This window comes from Chlamydotis macqueenii, chromosome 23, assembly GCF_036417535.1.
Source record: "Chlamydotis macqueenii isolate bChlMac1 chromosome 23, bChlMac1.mat, whole genome shotgun sequence".
NCBI classification, from domain to species: Eukaryota; Metazoa; Chordata; class Aves; order Otidiformes; family Otididae; genus Chlamydotis; species Chlamydotis macqueenii.
The window spans coordinates 2,678,797-2,694,267 of NC_141578.1; the positions used below are offsets into that span (position 1 = coordinate 2,678,797).

A 15,471-nucleotide genomic window follows, 5' to 3' on the forward strand; every position below is an offset into this window, starting at 1 on the left:
TGCTCATACAGCAGAAAGTGCCTGGTGCCACTAACGCAGAGATTGTCCTGGTGGGGCACGACGCTGGGCCATGCAGATCTCTCTGGGACAGTGCAGCTGGTGAACGTGCTCTATGGCCTCAAAAGTCCTCATCCCCACTCAGGCTCGGTAGCACCTCCCTTTGCCTTGGACACTGGGCTTCTTACCAGCTTGGCCTGCTGGCCCCCTAAAACATGTCTTATCTACAGGCAGTGGTGGAGGTGGCTCCTGAAAAGTGTGCTCTGATACTCAGGTCGTTTTAGAAAGGCCTGGAGCAATGAGCTCCTCTTGTAGGACCCACCCTTCACCTGAAAGCAGGCTCAGGCCTGGACTTGCTCGCCTGCAGTCCTGGAGGCAAAAACTAAAGGAGCGCCAGCTCCCTGGAGAGTCTGAAGGTCCCACAGGAGCTGCCACCACATTCTCCATGATGGCAGCACCTTGGCCAGCTGGATGTGCCCCAGCTGAGACTGGCGACTGTGGCCTGGACACTGTGGCCACTGGAGGTTTTCAGCAGATGGGTGGGGGTCACCTTCCCTGGGATGTGCTTTGACAGCAAAGACCCTGCCACCCAAGGGGTCAGTGCCCTGAATGAGGAAAGCCTAGTCAAAGGGGCCCACAGCCTGATTGATGTGAAGGGACATCCTCAAAGGCTTTGTGCTGGGATGGCCGGGACTAGATCCTCAGCTGGTCTCAGCCAAGATATTCACCTCCCTGGCTCACCCCGTCCTTTGGAGACGAGGGAGCTCTGCCAGTTCCACCCCAAGCAGACCTTTGCCCTGGGGCTCTGGAGGAGAGCACAGGTGACACAAGAGCAGTCTGGTGCTCAGTGGGTGTGCCCGCAGCTCAGCAGGGCTCTGCCATCCCTGTCTGTGCGTCATGGGCACGCCAGGCAGCGGGACATTTCTAATGTCCATGGCCAATGACAGGATACATCCCTTGGGCTGGCAGGGGTCACCCTGCCCTGCGGCACGGCTGTGCTCTCTTGGTGCTGTACTTTTCCAGGAGCTTTGGAAGAGGTTGAGCTGGGGGACGTCCCCACTGGCCCAGCCATTCAACTCCAGGGGCCAGCAGGCAAGGAAATCCAGAAAATACCGTACCATCGCATATGGTACAGCAGGCTGGATGTTTCATAATATGTCTTCTATCTTTGCTCACCGACCCCTTGAGCCCTGCCAGAAATGGATACAGCAGGGGCGTGATGCTCCCACCCATTGCCATGGTGGTCCTGATGTCCCTGGCCCACCGCAGGGTGACATGCTGACTGTGAGATGGTTTCCATCTCCGCCCCATGTGCTCTCCTAGCATTGCTGGCCATCAGCAGCCCTCACCCCATACCTGGTGCTGGAGGCCAGGAACCTTCCCGAGCTCTTCTTGGAGATTGCACTCTCCATCCAGGCCTGACGGACACAATAAAATGCTCAGCAAATGGTTCCCCATGTGTCTGGCTTCTTTAGGTACCCAGGAATGGGGCATGGCAGCAGGGTGGTCAGCTTCTGTCTTCCATCTCCCACCACTCCCTTGCATCTTCTCGCAGGCGTTTCAGCCACCAGTAATCCTCATCTTCCTTCCCTCTCCACCACCTCGTTCCCCTCTTCCCTCCTCTCTGACTTCACGCGTTCGTGTGCCCTGTCACGGGGTGCTGGGGTGCTTCGGCAGGGGAAGGCAGGGAGCTGGGGCGGCCTTGCTCACACACCGTGCTGCAGCAAGGCAGGTCAGGCCAGGAGAAGTGTCCTGGCCACACTGGCTTTCCAAACAAGAGAGTAGCTCAATGACCCCGTGACTTGCTGAACTGGGGCCAGAACGCACCCAAAATGGTTTGGGGCCTCAAGTACCGTAATTTACTACCTGGATTCTCAGCTGAAAACTTAAAGGTGAGCACACGGCCACAGCGGGGTGGGAATCAAGGAGATCAGGGCTACTGGAGACCTCACTGGGAAATAAATCTGCACAAGCTGGAGGAAGGAAAGTATCAGCCGGGAGCTGAAGCCCATGAGTTAAGACAGCTCTGTCCCCCACATCCCACAGCTGCAGTGTCTGCGACTGTTCCCATCCCAGTGTGCTCTCATCACCAAGCCTGGAGGAAGCCTTTCCAGGACACAGGGCCTTCAGGACCCCACATCCTGGTGGTTTGACAGAGGGCTTCTCGGGTTTTTTCTGCATGGTCTGCTCAGCGGGAAGCGAGGAGAAGAGCTAGAGGTGCGTGATCGCCCATGAGAAGGTAGGAGATGGTCCATTGGTGTGAAATGTCTATGTGATGGGAGTCAGGCTGTGGTAACCCTGGGCGGCCTCTTTAGCATCTGCCAACCCGCCGCTGCTGCCGTGAGCTCGGTTGGGACCTTCAGTTCATGCTCTCTTATTCCTGGACTTCCCAGCTCGCACTCTCTGCCCAGTGACTCTGCTTGCAAGCTGGTGCAGTGCCAGGCTCCGTGCCGTGTTGGTGGACAACAAAAGGTAGAGTTGGCCAGGAAACAAGAATGTGGTGAACATTTGTTGTTGTTTCACAATGAAACAGGACTGGGATTTTTGGTGGCAGTGGTGGAGGGAAGGGAAGGGAGGAAGCTAGGAGACATCCACCCAAGAAGACCCACCAGTGCCACTCTTTTGAGGATACCAGAGACCAAGGGCTGAACATCTGTCCTAACCTGGGCAGTCTGGGATCTGGCATTTTGTGCAGGAAGGGAAGCACCTACATGGGGAACACAAGCTGGGGAGGATGCAGAGATGCAGCTTTGTCAGACCTGGGTGGGAATAAAGCTTTGGGCTGGGAGCAGGTCTCCAAATCTGGTCCTGAGGAGTGGGAGCCAGCTGATGTTTGTCAGCAGGAGCCACACAGATGGCCAAGCTGCACGCAAAGCCCTGATCCCAGAGAAGCAGCAAGCACAGCACAGGAGAGATGGGGCTGGTGCAGTCCCTCAACGTGGATAACAGGGCAGCTTCTGCTTTGCTCCCAGGCTGCAGCGAAAACGCCTGGTGCTGAATTAATGTGGGGGCAACCGGGAGCCAACTGTCTGGGGAGCCTGAACACTCCAGCCCCATCCTGGATGTGCTGGCATGCCAGGGAGGCAAGTGGAAGACCTCCTGGTACAGACCCCTGGGAGCTCTGGCTGAGGGATGGGTGGGATGCAGAAGCTTGAGTGCTGTACTGACCACAGGAAAAGGGGAAGACGGGCACGGGCAGGCAGAGGCACATGGCATGCCCCGGGGTGGTACCCCCGGTGCCCCGCGGTGCTCCCCAGCACGCCCAGTCCGCTGGCCACCTGCTCTCTCTGGTTCCAGGCAGCCACCGCAGCGGCTTCCCCGTTCCTACAGTGGGAACAACCGCTCTCTTGTTTAACAGCCAAACAGCCCAGGGTTTTAACGGATGAGTTATCGACAGCGGGTAGCTCTCCTGGACGAGCCAGACACCCCTGGGGCAGCTGCTGCTGGAAGCAATTATCAGAGAAACTGTTGGGCTGCAAGGCAGCCGGGAGCGTTGTCCGGGAGCCCAGGTAACTGCTGTTACCCCGGGGAAGAGGGACGCAGCCCTGGGGAGCCTGCCCAGCCCCAGCATGCCCAGTCCTGAAACCCGGCTGGCTTTGAGCCTGCCGTGGCAGCACCCTGCTACCAAGCCCTGGCTCCCATAGGAAATATATCCCCTGGGCCGTAACTCTGTCCTCCGTATCACTCCCGAGCAACAACCCTCCGCTCACGTAACTCACCTTCCAGAAGTGCAGGTATCTTACACCCCCATCCCTTACGGCACGTCCTCCTTGCCCCCATCACAGCCCCTAAAGCTCCATCCATGAGACCCCTCCCAGAGCTGCAACCATGCGACCTGCCCCACGTCCCTCGCTCCCGCTGTGCGTGCCGAGATCCCCTCCCGTGCTGTGCCCTTGGTCCCCGAGGTGTCCCTAGTTCCCAGCTCCGTGATGTCTGTCCCCAGAGCAGGATGTCTGTCTCCTGCAACTGTGGCAGCCCAGCTCTGCCATCCTTCTGCACCAACCTCGGCCGCTCCAAAGCCGGCTCAGGGGTCTGCAGATGGGATGTCCCATCAGGAGGATGCTTCTCCAGGTGTATTTATGCCAGTTGATTGTTAATCTGGCCCGCTGCTGGAAAAACATCCCAGCTGGGCAGCCTAAACTGCCTGACACTTTTGCTCTCTAACAATTTCCATGGCAGAGTCTGGGTACTCCGGAGCCTGGTTCTGTCCATGCCAGATCCTGCACACCTCCTCCAGGTACAGCCAGTCCTGAAACCAGGGAGGTATTAGCCTGGGTGGCATGAAGCAAGCCTAGGGCTGGTCAGGGACTGGTGAGGGCAGTGCCAGGTGAAATCCAGCAGGAAGACGGTTTCTTCTCATGGCTGCAGAAGTCCAGCTGCAATAAATATCTCCCCCAGGTTTCCAAGGCTTTTTTCCCCTGGTTGTTTTCTGGAGGACCAGACCAAATAATTTACACACCTTTCTTTCTATGTGTAAGCTTGTTCCCAGGATCTGAACTTCTGATTCCCACCTGGACCAGGCACTGCGGGGAGAAACACACCAAAGAAATGTTTCCCCTGAGGGAAGAAGACATTGGATATTTTGAGCCAACTCTCCTTTTGGGTCAGGTGTTGCCCTAGCCCCAGAGCTGGGCTCTCTCCTCCTGCCCTCTCTGTGGAGTTGGGGCCAGTTTCCCTCCTTGTGCTCCTGGGAGCTCCCTCCCACATGGCAATGGGATGGCAGCCACATCCCCAGTCACTCCCAGTGTGGGGTACAGTCCTGCTCCCTGATCCCGCTGAGCCAGAAGCAGGAGGGTGAGAAAGGGTGAAAACCAGTAGGAGCTGCAGGGAGCCTGAAGAAAAGGCAGTAGGAGTGGGAGGGAGAGCTGGGGGTCCCAGGGGTATGGTCTCTGCCTCCCGTCCCCACCACATTCCCATCTACCCTTGTCCGCTGCAAGGATGGCCGCAGTCCGGCTCGGCTGGAAAATCAGGTCATGCCGTTGTGCTCAGGGGCAGTTCATGGTCTGGCATGTGGGATATTGGACACCTGCTTGCTGGCCCAGTCAAAACCTCTCCCCTCACCCCGTTTCTCTGCTCCCATTTCAGCCGCAGCAGCCTGCTTTGGGTCTACAGCTCCCAGGGCAGACTGCCCTCCTCTTCCCCAACTGGGACCAGGGACCAGCAACGGCCCCTGTGTGCCTTTGGAGGATCTTTGGGGAGAGATAACCCACTTTAATGCTCAAACTTGAAGGATGACTAAGATATTTCCATGGGAACTCTGTGCCAGAAACATATTCAACCTGGGATCACCTGGTGGGAAAGATCTCCCAGCAGACCCCAGTGTAAATGTGTGAGGGGAGGTTGTTTTGGAGGAAAATCCTCTTTTTCTCCATTTTCTGCCATGGCTTGCCACAGCCATAAAATCCAGGCAGCTTCAAGGAGATTAAAAAAACCAAATCATCTCTTTTTCGTGTCGATGTGCTCTGCTGGGTTGGCTCAATATGGGCTTGGGGGTCACTGTAGGGGTTACCCTGAGTGTGTGTTGGTGTCACGTGTGTTGATGTGTGCACGTGTGTTGATGTGTGCGTGTGTGTCTGCCCTTGCTCACCCTCCTCCAGTCCTCCCTGGCTGCTCGCCCCACAGACCCACGGGATGCTGCAGGGTCTGATCCTCCAGCCCACGCCCGCACGCCCCTGCCCCTTTCTCCTCCCCTGGCGCAGGGTGCCCGTACAGCTGAGGGGTCTACGGACCCCCCACCTCTGCCCCAGGCATCCTGGCCAGCGTGCCCCCAGCTTGGCGATGGCAGTGGGTGGCGGTCGTGGGCGGTGGGGACGGTGGGGACACGGGAGGCGAGGCAGACTGGTTCCCTGCTGCTGCCGGAGCTGGTTAAACATTGTCCCGGGCCAGTTAGGTAACACAAACCGCAGCGGGAAAGAAATGAAACTGCTTGAGCAAACAAGGTGCGCTTGGCAGGGCAACAGGCTGCGTGACAAAGTGCTCCCCTCTCCCTGCCAACCTGCCAGGGTTATCTATTGATGGAGAACAAACACCTCGCCCACAACCCCAAACTCCGAGGGACGGCAGCCCGGAGCACAGCCGGCTCCTGCGAGACCTGGCCTGGGGCTGGGCTTGCTTCGCTCGCTGTTTGCCACCAAGCGCCATCCTGGCCCCCTCCCACACATGCTGCTTGTGTGGGCAGCACGAGCATCTCCGCATTGTCCCTCCTGCCGCCCGTTCCAGCCTGCTCCTCGTGGCAGCTCCAGGAGGTCAGGGATGGGCCTGGAGCACCCTCTGCTCGCTGGAGCCAGCAGACGTCAGCTGGGAAAACCTGTTCCCTGGGGAAGGTTACACAAGGAACGTGACGGAGGTCTGGCTGCAGCCCAAACCGTGGACTGGCTCCTGGTTCACACCCAGGGTCCGGGACCTCTTCTTGCACCACAGGGCAACCCCGATGGCCTCATCTCAGCATGTGGATCTGGGAGCAGTACAACTTCAGTCCAGCGCACTAGAAAGCGAGTGATGGAGGTCTTCCATATGATTTTGTCATCCCCAGGATTTTGCATGACTGCAGACCTCCTCTTCTGTCTTGCTGTATTGCAAGGGTGGGCATGGCATGGCATGGCATGGCATGGCCACAGGAGACCAGGCATCCCAGCTGGACCAGTAAGGCAACTCCTTGTGTAAACAGCAGTTGAACCCACCCAAAAGACGGCGGATCTGGCCCATGGGCACCTCCTGCCCCTGGTAAAGCAGGTGGGTCATGCCCTTGACACCACTGCAGCATCTTCAGGAGGTCTTTCTTGTTATCCACACCCTGGTGAAGCAGGGTCCCGGGCTTGCCCAGGAGGCACAGTGGCTCGGCAGTGGGGATGCGCTGGGCCACCAGTCTCACTCTCCAGCTGAGGCCAGGCAGACTGGGAACAGCCCAGGGGAGACAGCACAGATGGCCCATGTAAGACCTTGCTTTGAAGGACTGACTTCTCTCTCTTTTGCTCCAGGTCACACTCCTGCAAGTGCAGGATGGGTGATTTTTAACTGTACCCTGTCTCCAGCAGTCATGAAGGGCAGTCAGGGAACAATGGCTGGGTCCTCCTACGAAAAAGGCATCTCAGGCTTTGCAAGGCACCCTTACTGCGAGGTATCCCAAAAACTCCCCTCACCCCTCCACTGGTGGGCTGGCTCCCCTCCTTAGTCACTGGCTGAAGCCATTCAGAACGATGTGGTGTTGCTTTTGCCTGGACGTCCCAGACCTGGTCAAGCTCGAAGCTCAGAGGTCCCAGGGCCTTTCCCCTTGAGGGAGAACAGCAGCTGAGCAGCACATGCCCACATTCAGCAGGGTCCTGTACACCAGTGAGAGGTTACGGTGGCAACAAGACCCTCTGGTGCCCAGCAGTGTTCGGAAAGACTCGTCATGAAATGCAGGCAATGCAAGCTAATCGGGAGCGATGCGGGGACGACTGTTTGCCAAGCTCATGGTAGAAACATATCTGAGAGCCTGCTTGGCCTCCAACCCCATGAATTCCTTCTTGCTGCCCCACAGACATATCCTGTGGGTCAGAGAGATCCTCCCAGCGCCCCTGGGGCGCCTTCCCTGCCTCGTCACGCCTGGGGAACACTGGCGATGCCATTGAGCAGGGGCAGATGATGTGTTTGGGCTGTCCACACTGCCCGGCCTTAGCGGTTCCCTCTCCTGAAGATGTGGCCCTTGAGAGGCACCCAGGTCCTAGGAGAGACTCCCAAATAGTCGGACTGGAAGATGAGGAAGCCTTAAACATATTGCAGTATCTATGCTTCCTCTTGGTGTCCCTTCACATCTCAGAAGAGAGCACTGGCCAGAGAGGGGCTGGAGGTCCTCCCACAGCCTATGACCCCCAACGAGGCTGGGGACCTTAATGTGGAGGAAGCTGAGAGAGACACCTCCCCCACACACACCAGATCGCCCAGGAATTTGCTTCCCAGCATCCTGTGACCGGCAACCTCTGGCTTGGAGCTGGTGCTCCGGGAAAGCCCGTCTGCAATGGCAAGTGACAGGGCTGAATATCTGAGGGGGTCCTCAGAAGGGGTTTGGGAGCAGGTGTGAGATGTCCCAATGCTTTGAGACAAGGCCTCCAGATCTCACTCCCACCCGCCTAGGGACAAGCCACCCCCGTCACCCTAGGGAAAACCCTGCGACCCTGTGCCGGGACGGGCAGGCAAGGCCAGGCCACAGCAGGCAGAAGGGATGGTGGTCGAGGGAGGGTTTATGCAGTTACATCCCAGGTAACGTGGGTCTGGTCTCCATCCTATCCTTAAGAAAAACAAGTAAAATGACAGGGAAGTACAAAAAAAAAAAAACGCAACGAAACAACAATTTATTCCTCTTATGTTCCCATTTGAAAAGGAGGAAGCCGCATGCACCTGCTGGGTGCCTGGCTGGGCTGGCATCCCCCTCCCGTGGCTGACACAGAGCCAGTCTGTGCCCCTGTGACACCACCTCAGTCCAGCTGAGCATCACCCCCTGCCACAGGACACCTGTGTGCCCTGCAGCGCACACTCTCACGCGGGAACAGCGTACTCATGAAAAAATATATCTGTACATTCATTCTGTGGTTTGTTTTGGTCTTACATAAATTAGAAGCTGCTTTTGGGGAGAAGGGCTGATACAGGCAGCCCGGCTGGAAATGCAGAGTCCAATGTCCTCTCCACCCGAGATCTCTCCAGGGCCAGGTGAAGCTCCACAGTGCCAGGAGCATCTCCAGGGCCGGATGAAGCTCTTCTCTCCGCAGGTGCCACGCTGAGAAGCTGCTGCAGAGGTGGGCTCACCCATCCCACACGGAGCAGACAGGACCGTGGGCACCTTCAGCACGGCGCAAGCAGTGATGTGGGACGATCCCAGAGCTGGGACAAAGTCTGTCCGATTCGTGCTGCCCCTCTGCCCGGGCAGGAGGTGGGTGACAGCAGGAGACCCACTGGGCTCTCACGGCGGTGCCAGCTGCCACTCGAGCTTCTCTTCCCCTTTTACGTTTGTCCAGGCTTTGAAACAGCCAAAGTCACTACAACTCCAGTCGGAGGTACGAATCCAGCGAGGGAAATAATGGTTTATAATAACCTACTGGAGCCAAAATATTAGCTTTAAACACCTCAGTGCTGGCAGCCACCAGCACGCACGAGCGTGCCCATGCAAGGGTCAGAGTTTCATACGCTGCATGGGGCAGCAGCTTCCAGATACAGCTGCAGGCAAAGTTTCCTGCCGAGGAGCCTAGCTCAGGGCTGGCCCAACCCTGGCTCATCCAGGACTCCTACAGATCCTTGTTCCTGTTGAGCACCTCCTCCTCCTTCCAGCCGCTGGAGTTCTTCCCAAACTTGTACACCAACCGTCGCCCGTCAACTCTCTCCAGGATCTCTCGTTTGTAGTAATATCTGGAGGAGATGGAGGTGGGATCAGGGCTCTGGGTGCAGCCCCGTGTGCTGGGGAGCTGCTGTGGGGGATCAAGGCTGAGTCCCGGTGGGTCTGACCCAGACCTGTGGGGCAGGTCCCCGCCAGGGACACGGAAGGGCACTCACCGCATGGCTCTGCTCAGCTTCTCATAGGTCATGCTGCTGTTTTTCTTCTTCTGGCCCCAGAGCTGAGCCACTGCTTCGGAGCGCAGGAACTTGAAGACGCCCTCCTGCCGGTCCTCCCACTTCATCAGCCCCTCGTTCAGCTCCGGGTGGATGAGGATGTCCCGGATGAACTCCCACAGGTGGGTACCTCTTGGGGCTGGAAGAGGAGAGCAAGTTGTAGAGGAGGGAAGATCCTGCAGGAAGATCCTGCACTTTGGATCTCCCCAAAGCCCCCTGCCAAGGGACATGGCCAGTGGATGTAGCCCTTCCTCCCATCTCCCCCCATGGAGAAAAGCCTGGAGATGTTCCAGGGCTGGAGGGTCCACGTACAGTGCTTGCTCTTCCGGCTCTCCAGGCAGTCTCTGCTCTCCTTGCTGAGTTTTCGGGGCCGTCCCCGTTTCCGCTTGCCGTGTTTGCTGTCCCCTTTCTTGCTCCCTGCGAAGCCGTCTGTGCACACAGACAAGGGGACGCATTACGCTGTGCAGAGCCTGCGGGGTTGCAGCTCCCCCCTCACAGAGGCGTCCTCCTCAGGAGCCGAAGCCCAGGGGAGAGCTGGTTCGGGGCGCGGGCAGAGACCAGGGGGGGCTGTGCCTCTTCTCAGACCCAGGTACCAGGGAACCATCCCTCTGAGAGCTGGCTGTCCCCATTCCCTCCAGACTCCTCGCGCCCTCATCTGTGCCACATGGTTTGGGTTCATTCCCCAAACCATGCTGCTTCCGTGCATCCCTGGTATTCCCAGGATCGTCAGCTGGGATCAATACTGAACACAGCTTCCAGTGCCCAGCTGCAGCCTTCACCCAGCTGCCACCACCCACCCCTTCCCACCGAGCTCACTGCTGTCCCAGCTCTGCCCCAGACACCACGTTCAGTGGAGAGAAACAGACTCAGGGTGCACAGAAAACCAGCCCCCCGCCCTCCTTCCCAGCATCGGGATGGACGTGCAGGTGTTGTTCCTAAATCACTGCCAACTGGGATGTGCTGGATCCCAGCCCTCCTCTCCCAGCTCCCGGTGGGAAGCAAACAACTCACCATCAGGGAAGAGCTTCACTTCTGTGGGGTCGAGGTCGAGGTCACTTCCACCGGAGTCCTGGGAGTTGGGGCTGTGGGACATCACGGTCCCTGAGAGGCAAAGGGACAGGGCTAAGACCACCAGCTGTGGGCATCTGGAGGTGCTTTCCCCAGCTTTCCCCCCACCCCAGGTTGGTGTGAGACCCCCAACCCACCCTTGGCTGTGGGGCAGATCCCCACTGATTTCCCAGACCAGTGCAAGCGAAGGGAGCTTTTTGCTGGGCAAAACACTGACCTGAGATATCGGAGCTGCCTGGGGACATGGCACCAGGCAAGCAGGTGAAGTCTGTGGATAGGAAAGGGTTCATGGGCTTCATGTCCTCCAGGGAGTCCTTGGCACAGGGATTTCCCAGCTCTGGAAGGGGCAGAGAAGAGAAGAAGGGGTTAGCCCTGCCTGCATCAGCACGTGGTCCCTGGGGAAAGGGCTTGGCCGGGGCTCTTACCCAGGTGGCTGGAGTTCAGGAAGGTCTCTTGGGAAGACGCATCCTCTTTTTCCAGCAAGTCAATGATCCAGTTCAGCTCGTCAGAGGCTGCAGGGGTGGGGGGACTGGGATTAGCGATGCCTATTTGGTATGGAGGGGAAGGGTCCAGACCAGGAGCTGAGCCCGGCCCTGTCCGGACTCTGGTCTGTGCCCCCAGTCCCCCCTGCGCAGCCTCCCCAGCGCAACCTCCCCCAGGCAGCACTCCGCAGCGCCTGGGAAGCAGGGGGTGCTGGCTGGTGGGGGGGGGTCTCAGCCTCATGCTTTGAGTTGCCAGGCCTGGGGACGAAGGGGACGTCGGGACACTCACTGATCTCGTGCAGGCGGTCATAGAGCTCGTCCCCCAGGGGCCCGAAGATGAGGCGCATCTGGTCCCTGGTGCAGTGGCAGAGCGCGTGCCCGTCCATGTTGCAGCAGGAGAAGTCGATGGAGCTGGCGTCGTACTTGTTCTTCTCCACATGGTAGCTGATCCATTCCAGCACCTGCACCTTGGTCCAGAAGTACGGGAGCTCACTGAACCACTCCGGCTTGTCTGCAAGGTGTGGAGAGCGGGGCTCAGGGACAGGGCCACCGTGCCAGCGCCGTGTGCCACGCGCGGGCTGTTGGCTGCCGTTGGGCACCCGGTCGGGTCCCGTGGAGATCACGCGGGGCACAGCAGGCTCTGCGCTTGGAGGGCTATGGGACTAACAGGCGCTTAGTGCCTGCTCCCGGGTCACCTCGCTCTGCCCTGCTCCGGTCCTGGGGGACGGCAACGACCTGACGCTCCCCCCACCATTTGTTTCGGTGCCGTTTGTCCCATCCATGCTGGAATCTGCCCTGCTCTGCTAGTGTGCTCTCCCTGCCTCCCCCAGAGCCATCCCATGACGGTCCCACCAGCGGAGTGGGACCCCCATCACCAGGACTGTACTTCCAAACTGCGCTCCCGGTGAGCCCCGGGAGCCCGTCCCCTGGGATGTGCTGGGTGGAGGAGGGCGATGACTCCCTCGTCACCCGTTTGCAGCCCGTGTGCTCCAAGCAGCCGCACCTTGTGCCACCCAGGTCTCCTACAGCGACCAACGCCCCAGGGGAAACTGAGGCATGGTGGAAGCTGTTGACCTCCCGTAGTGGGACAAGGACCTCGCAACCCTCTTCTAAGCCAGCCGCACTGCCTCCCCGCTGCCCTGCGTGCTGGGTCCCCTGCGCAGCCACCGTCGCTCCCCTGGTCCTACCTGTGCTCTGTGCCGGGGGCTGGCTGGCGGGGAGGCTCAGCCCCAGGGTGCTGTCGTCCCCAAGGTGTCCCAGCATGTCCGAGGCCGGCTGTACCTCATCCGGCTGGTACATGGCGCTGATGTAGTTCGAGAAGATGTTGCTGATCTCGCAAGATCCCGCCATCAAGCTCTGTGCCGAGAGACGAGAGTGAGCCCCGGCCCCGTGGAGGCGGGGGGACCTGAGCCCGCAGCACCCGCAGCACTCCTGGGACCCGGCTGGGTGAGGCCGGGCTCTCCCTCCCTCCACCCATCATCACCTCTCGGGTCACTTCTGCAGAAACACCCGCCCAGCACCCGCCGGCTGGGGCTGGGGCCTGACTCACCACCGCCCGGGGGCCGGGAGCGAGGGAGGCTGAGCCGGAGCAAACTGGGGACACGGCGTCACTGCCCAGCAGAAGAGCCCGGTCCCCAGCAGCCTGGCCTCACCAGTCTCACTGGCAGCCAGCGCAAAGGGACAGCAAGCAGGTGGCTTGCAGAGAACGGCATCCCACAGCCCCTCCATCGGGGACGGGCGTTACAGGGCTCTCGGCCATCGCGTGCTCGCCCAGCCCCACAGCAGCGCTTGGGCCGGCACAGCCCGCTGCCCGCTGCAGGGACTCCGCTGTCGGCAGCCTCCACTCCTCTCAACCAGTTGCAAGAAGGACATCCCAGTAACTGTGCAGCCAGGAGGGGACCAAGACGCTGCCCAGCCATTGTGGAAGAGCCAAATCTTGCTGTTCACTTCACAAAACCGGGGGGCTGGAGGAGGGGGCCCCTCCAGGCCACTGTCTCGCTGGAGAACAGGCGTGCGGCGAGAAAAGACCAAGCGCATCCCCCGGCGAGAGCGAAGACGGGAGGGGAGCAAAGCAGCCGTCCTGGGCTGGGGTACGTCAACAGGCCCCGGACGAAAAAGCTTTGGTACCTTCTGCGATGGCAATCCCGGGAGCGGCAGCTAATCCAGAGAGCAGCGAGGGGAGACGGAACGAGGGGAGACGGGACGAGGGGAGACGGGACGCGTCCTGCCCGGCCGCTGGCCGCTGCTCATGGGCCCGGGGAGGCTGGTGCCGATGGGCAAGCCCTGCCCATGTCTCCTCTTTTATAGCTCGGGCGGCGTAACGCGATCTGGCAGCCCGAGGGGAATTCCAGCCCGAAACGTTCATGCTCCCAGATCCAGGTGATTTGCATAATATGAACCACCGGGTCCCAGCCCAGCGCTGCCTTGCCGGGAAATCTGGGTTGGCCAGTTTAATCATTGTCAGAGCCCTTGCCCCGCCGGTGCCCAGAGTTTCACCCACACCGGCTTCGCTGGGTGTTTTCTTCGCTGCCGTTTGCCCGGTTCGTGTTTGTTTGCTGGCAGCAGCAGGTTCACTCGGCTCCCGCTGCCAAGCAAACACACCCAGCCCGGCCGGTGCGGGTCCGGGGGCTGCGCATCCCTCCCTGGGGCTTTGCCCGCGGCAAAGGGGCCGGGAGCGCTGCCCTGGGTGCCCACCCCGGGTGTATGGCATCCCCCCCAGGTCGGGAGGGCAGCCCAGCCCTGGTACCTTGTATGGGTGCCTTGGCCGTGTTTGGAGCACAAGCTCGGTCGCTCTCCCAGTCTGGCACCAGCACAGCTTCTCCCAAAGCGGGAGCAAGGACCTGGTGACCCGGTCAGGCAGATGCTGGCAGCGGGGCTCAGGTGGGGATGGGTGGTCTGCGTGGGGATGGAGCAGAGGCCAGGCGAGTGTTGCCGCTCTGGTAGGATGGGTCGATTTTTGCCTGGAGGGAGGTCTGGGATGGGCTGCCGAGCTGTGACGGCCCATTCGCTGCCGTTTCACAAGCGCCTGGCACAAGCACACACGTACGCTCACCAGGAACACACGCCAAGGGGCAAGGCAAGCTTGTGAGATGCAGCTGGAGAGTTATCTTCTGGTGGCTCTTGCCCCTCTGGCTCGTACCTGGGACCTGGTCTGTATGTGTGCGTGCTGGTTTTAGCCCTGAGCTGGCACAGGAGCCCCAGGCCAGGCCAGGCCAACAACTTGTCACCAGTTTGCTCGGTGCTGGTACTTTGCTGAGCCAGTCACATCCATGCCACAGACAGGCTGGCGCAAACCTAGGGCACGGTGTGAGCAGGGCAGACCCTGGCATCACACAGCCACCTCTAGGTCCTTGTCACTTCCAGCTGGTGCCTGGCACCAACCGTCTCCTGTGCCAAGGTGGTGACAGGCTGTGGCAAATGAGGATGCTCTGCCTGGGCCCGTGGGCCACCAAGGGCAGGGTGGCTGTGTGCCCCATCCCCCTCGTCACATCGGCCTGACCTGCCGTGCTGTGCTGTGGCCCCGGGGCAGGCAGGGCCAGCGTGCCAGCCAGGAGGCACTGGGTCACATTAGCCGATCATCTGCCCCAGCTTCATTCCTCCGCGGCACAGTCACGAGTGCTGGGTACTGCCAGGCCCTTTTGTTTCCTGGGCATCCCACGGTGCACAGGGACGTCCCCACGCCCAGGAGCAGCCCCTGCCGTGGGGCAAGCCAAGACCACCGGGGCAAACACCTTAAGCCTGCATTCGGCCAGGAGCTGAGCCCAGGGCTCCGCTGGTCCCTGGGGACCTGGCCACCCGGCTGGGCTTCCAGTGCTTGTGGGCAGAAACCTGCCCCTGGGGAAGCTTTTTCCACCCACTGCTGAAATGCAGGTGTCTCTGGAGCAGAGTGGGACATGGCAGCTCCGCGCCGCGGGCTGAGGAATGATGGGGAGGGTGTACAGCATTTAGGAGTCTCCTGCCCAAGCCGTGCCCAGCCCACCCACAGCTCCCCCCACCCTGGGGTATCTGGTCAGATGCCTGGTGGGGCTCTCTGGCATGGACCACACTGGGCATCCCCTTTCCCTGGTCTCCCTGGGGAAGGGCTGCGGTCACTCCACGCACCTGGGCTATGCCACAGATGGGAGAGGTGCCCTCAGTGGGTGATACCGCCCCAGCCCCTTCCATGTGCCTGACACCCTGGGAGCCCTCGAGGTCCTCCTGGGGCCCAGCCTGCCCCCTTCCATCCCCTCGTGTTTGGGAGCCAGGAGGCCAGCAGACCTGAGCCACCCTCCCCAGCACCCTGCAGGCACCCCCCGGCCGTACCGACCTGGAGAGGCAGCCCTTCTGCCCGACGGACGTGCCACAA

The 15,471-nt window shown here is 60.2% G+C and overlaps 1 protein-coding gene across 1 annotated transcript; it reads right to left on the minus strand.

The window, feature by feature from the left end:
- Positions 1-8,312: 8,312 nt before the first annotated feature.
- Positions 8,313-13,390, minus strand: ELF3 (E74 like ETS transcription factor 3). The gene is made up of 9 exons (XM_086765674.1): positions 13,254-13,390; positions 12,314-12,482; positions 11,416-11,637; positions 11,070-11,156; positions 10,862-10,981; positions 10,588-10,677; positions 9,889-10,005; positions 9,520-9,715; positions 8,313-9,375 (listed from the first exon to the last, which is right to left on the minus strand). The coding sequence occupies exons 2-9, from the start codon at positions 12,474-12,476 to the stop codon at positions 9,255-9,257; spliced, it is 1,116 nt and encodes a 371-aa protein (XP_086621800.1). The 5' UTR covers positions 12,477-12,482; positions 13,254-13,390; the 3' UTR covers positions 8,313-9,254.
- Positions 13,391-15,471: the final 2,081 nt, after the last annotated feature.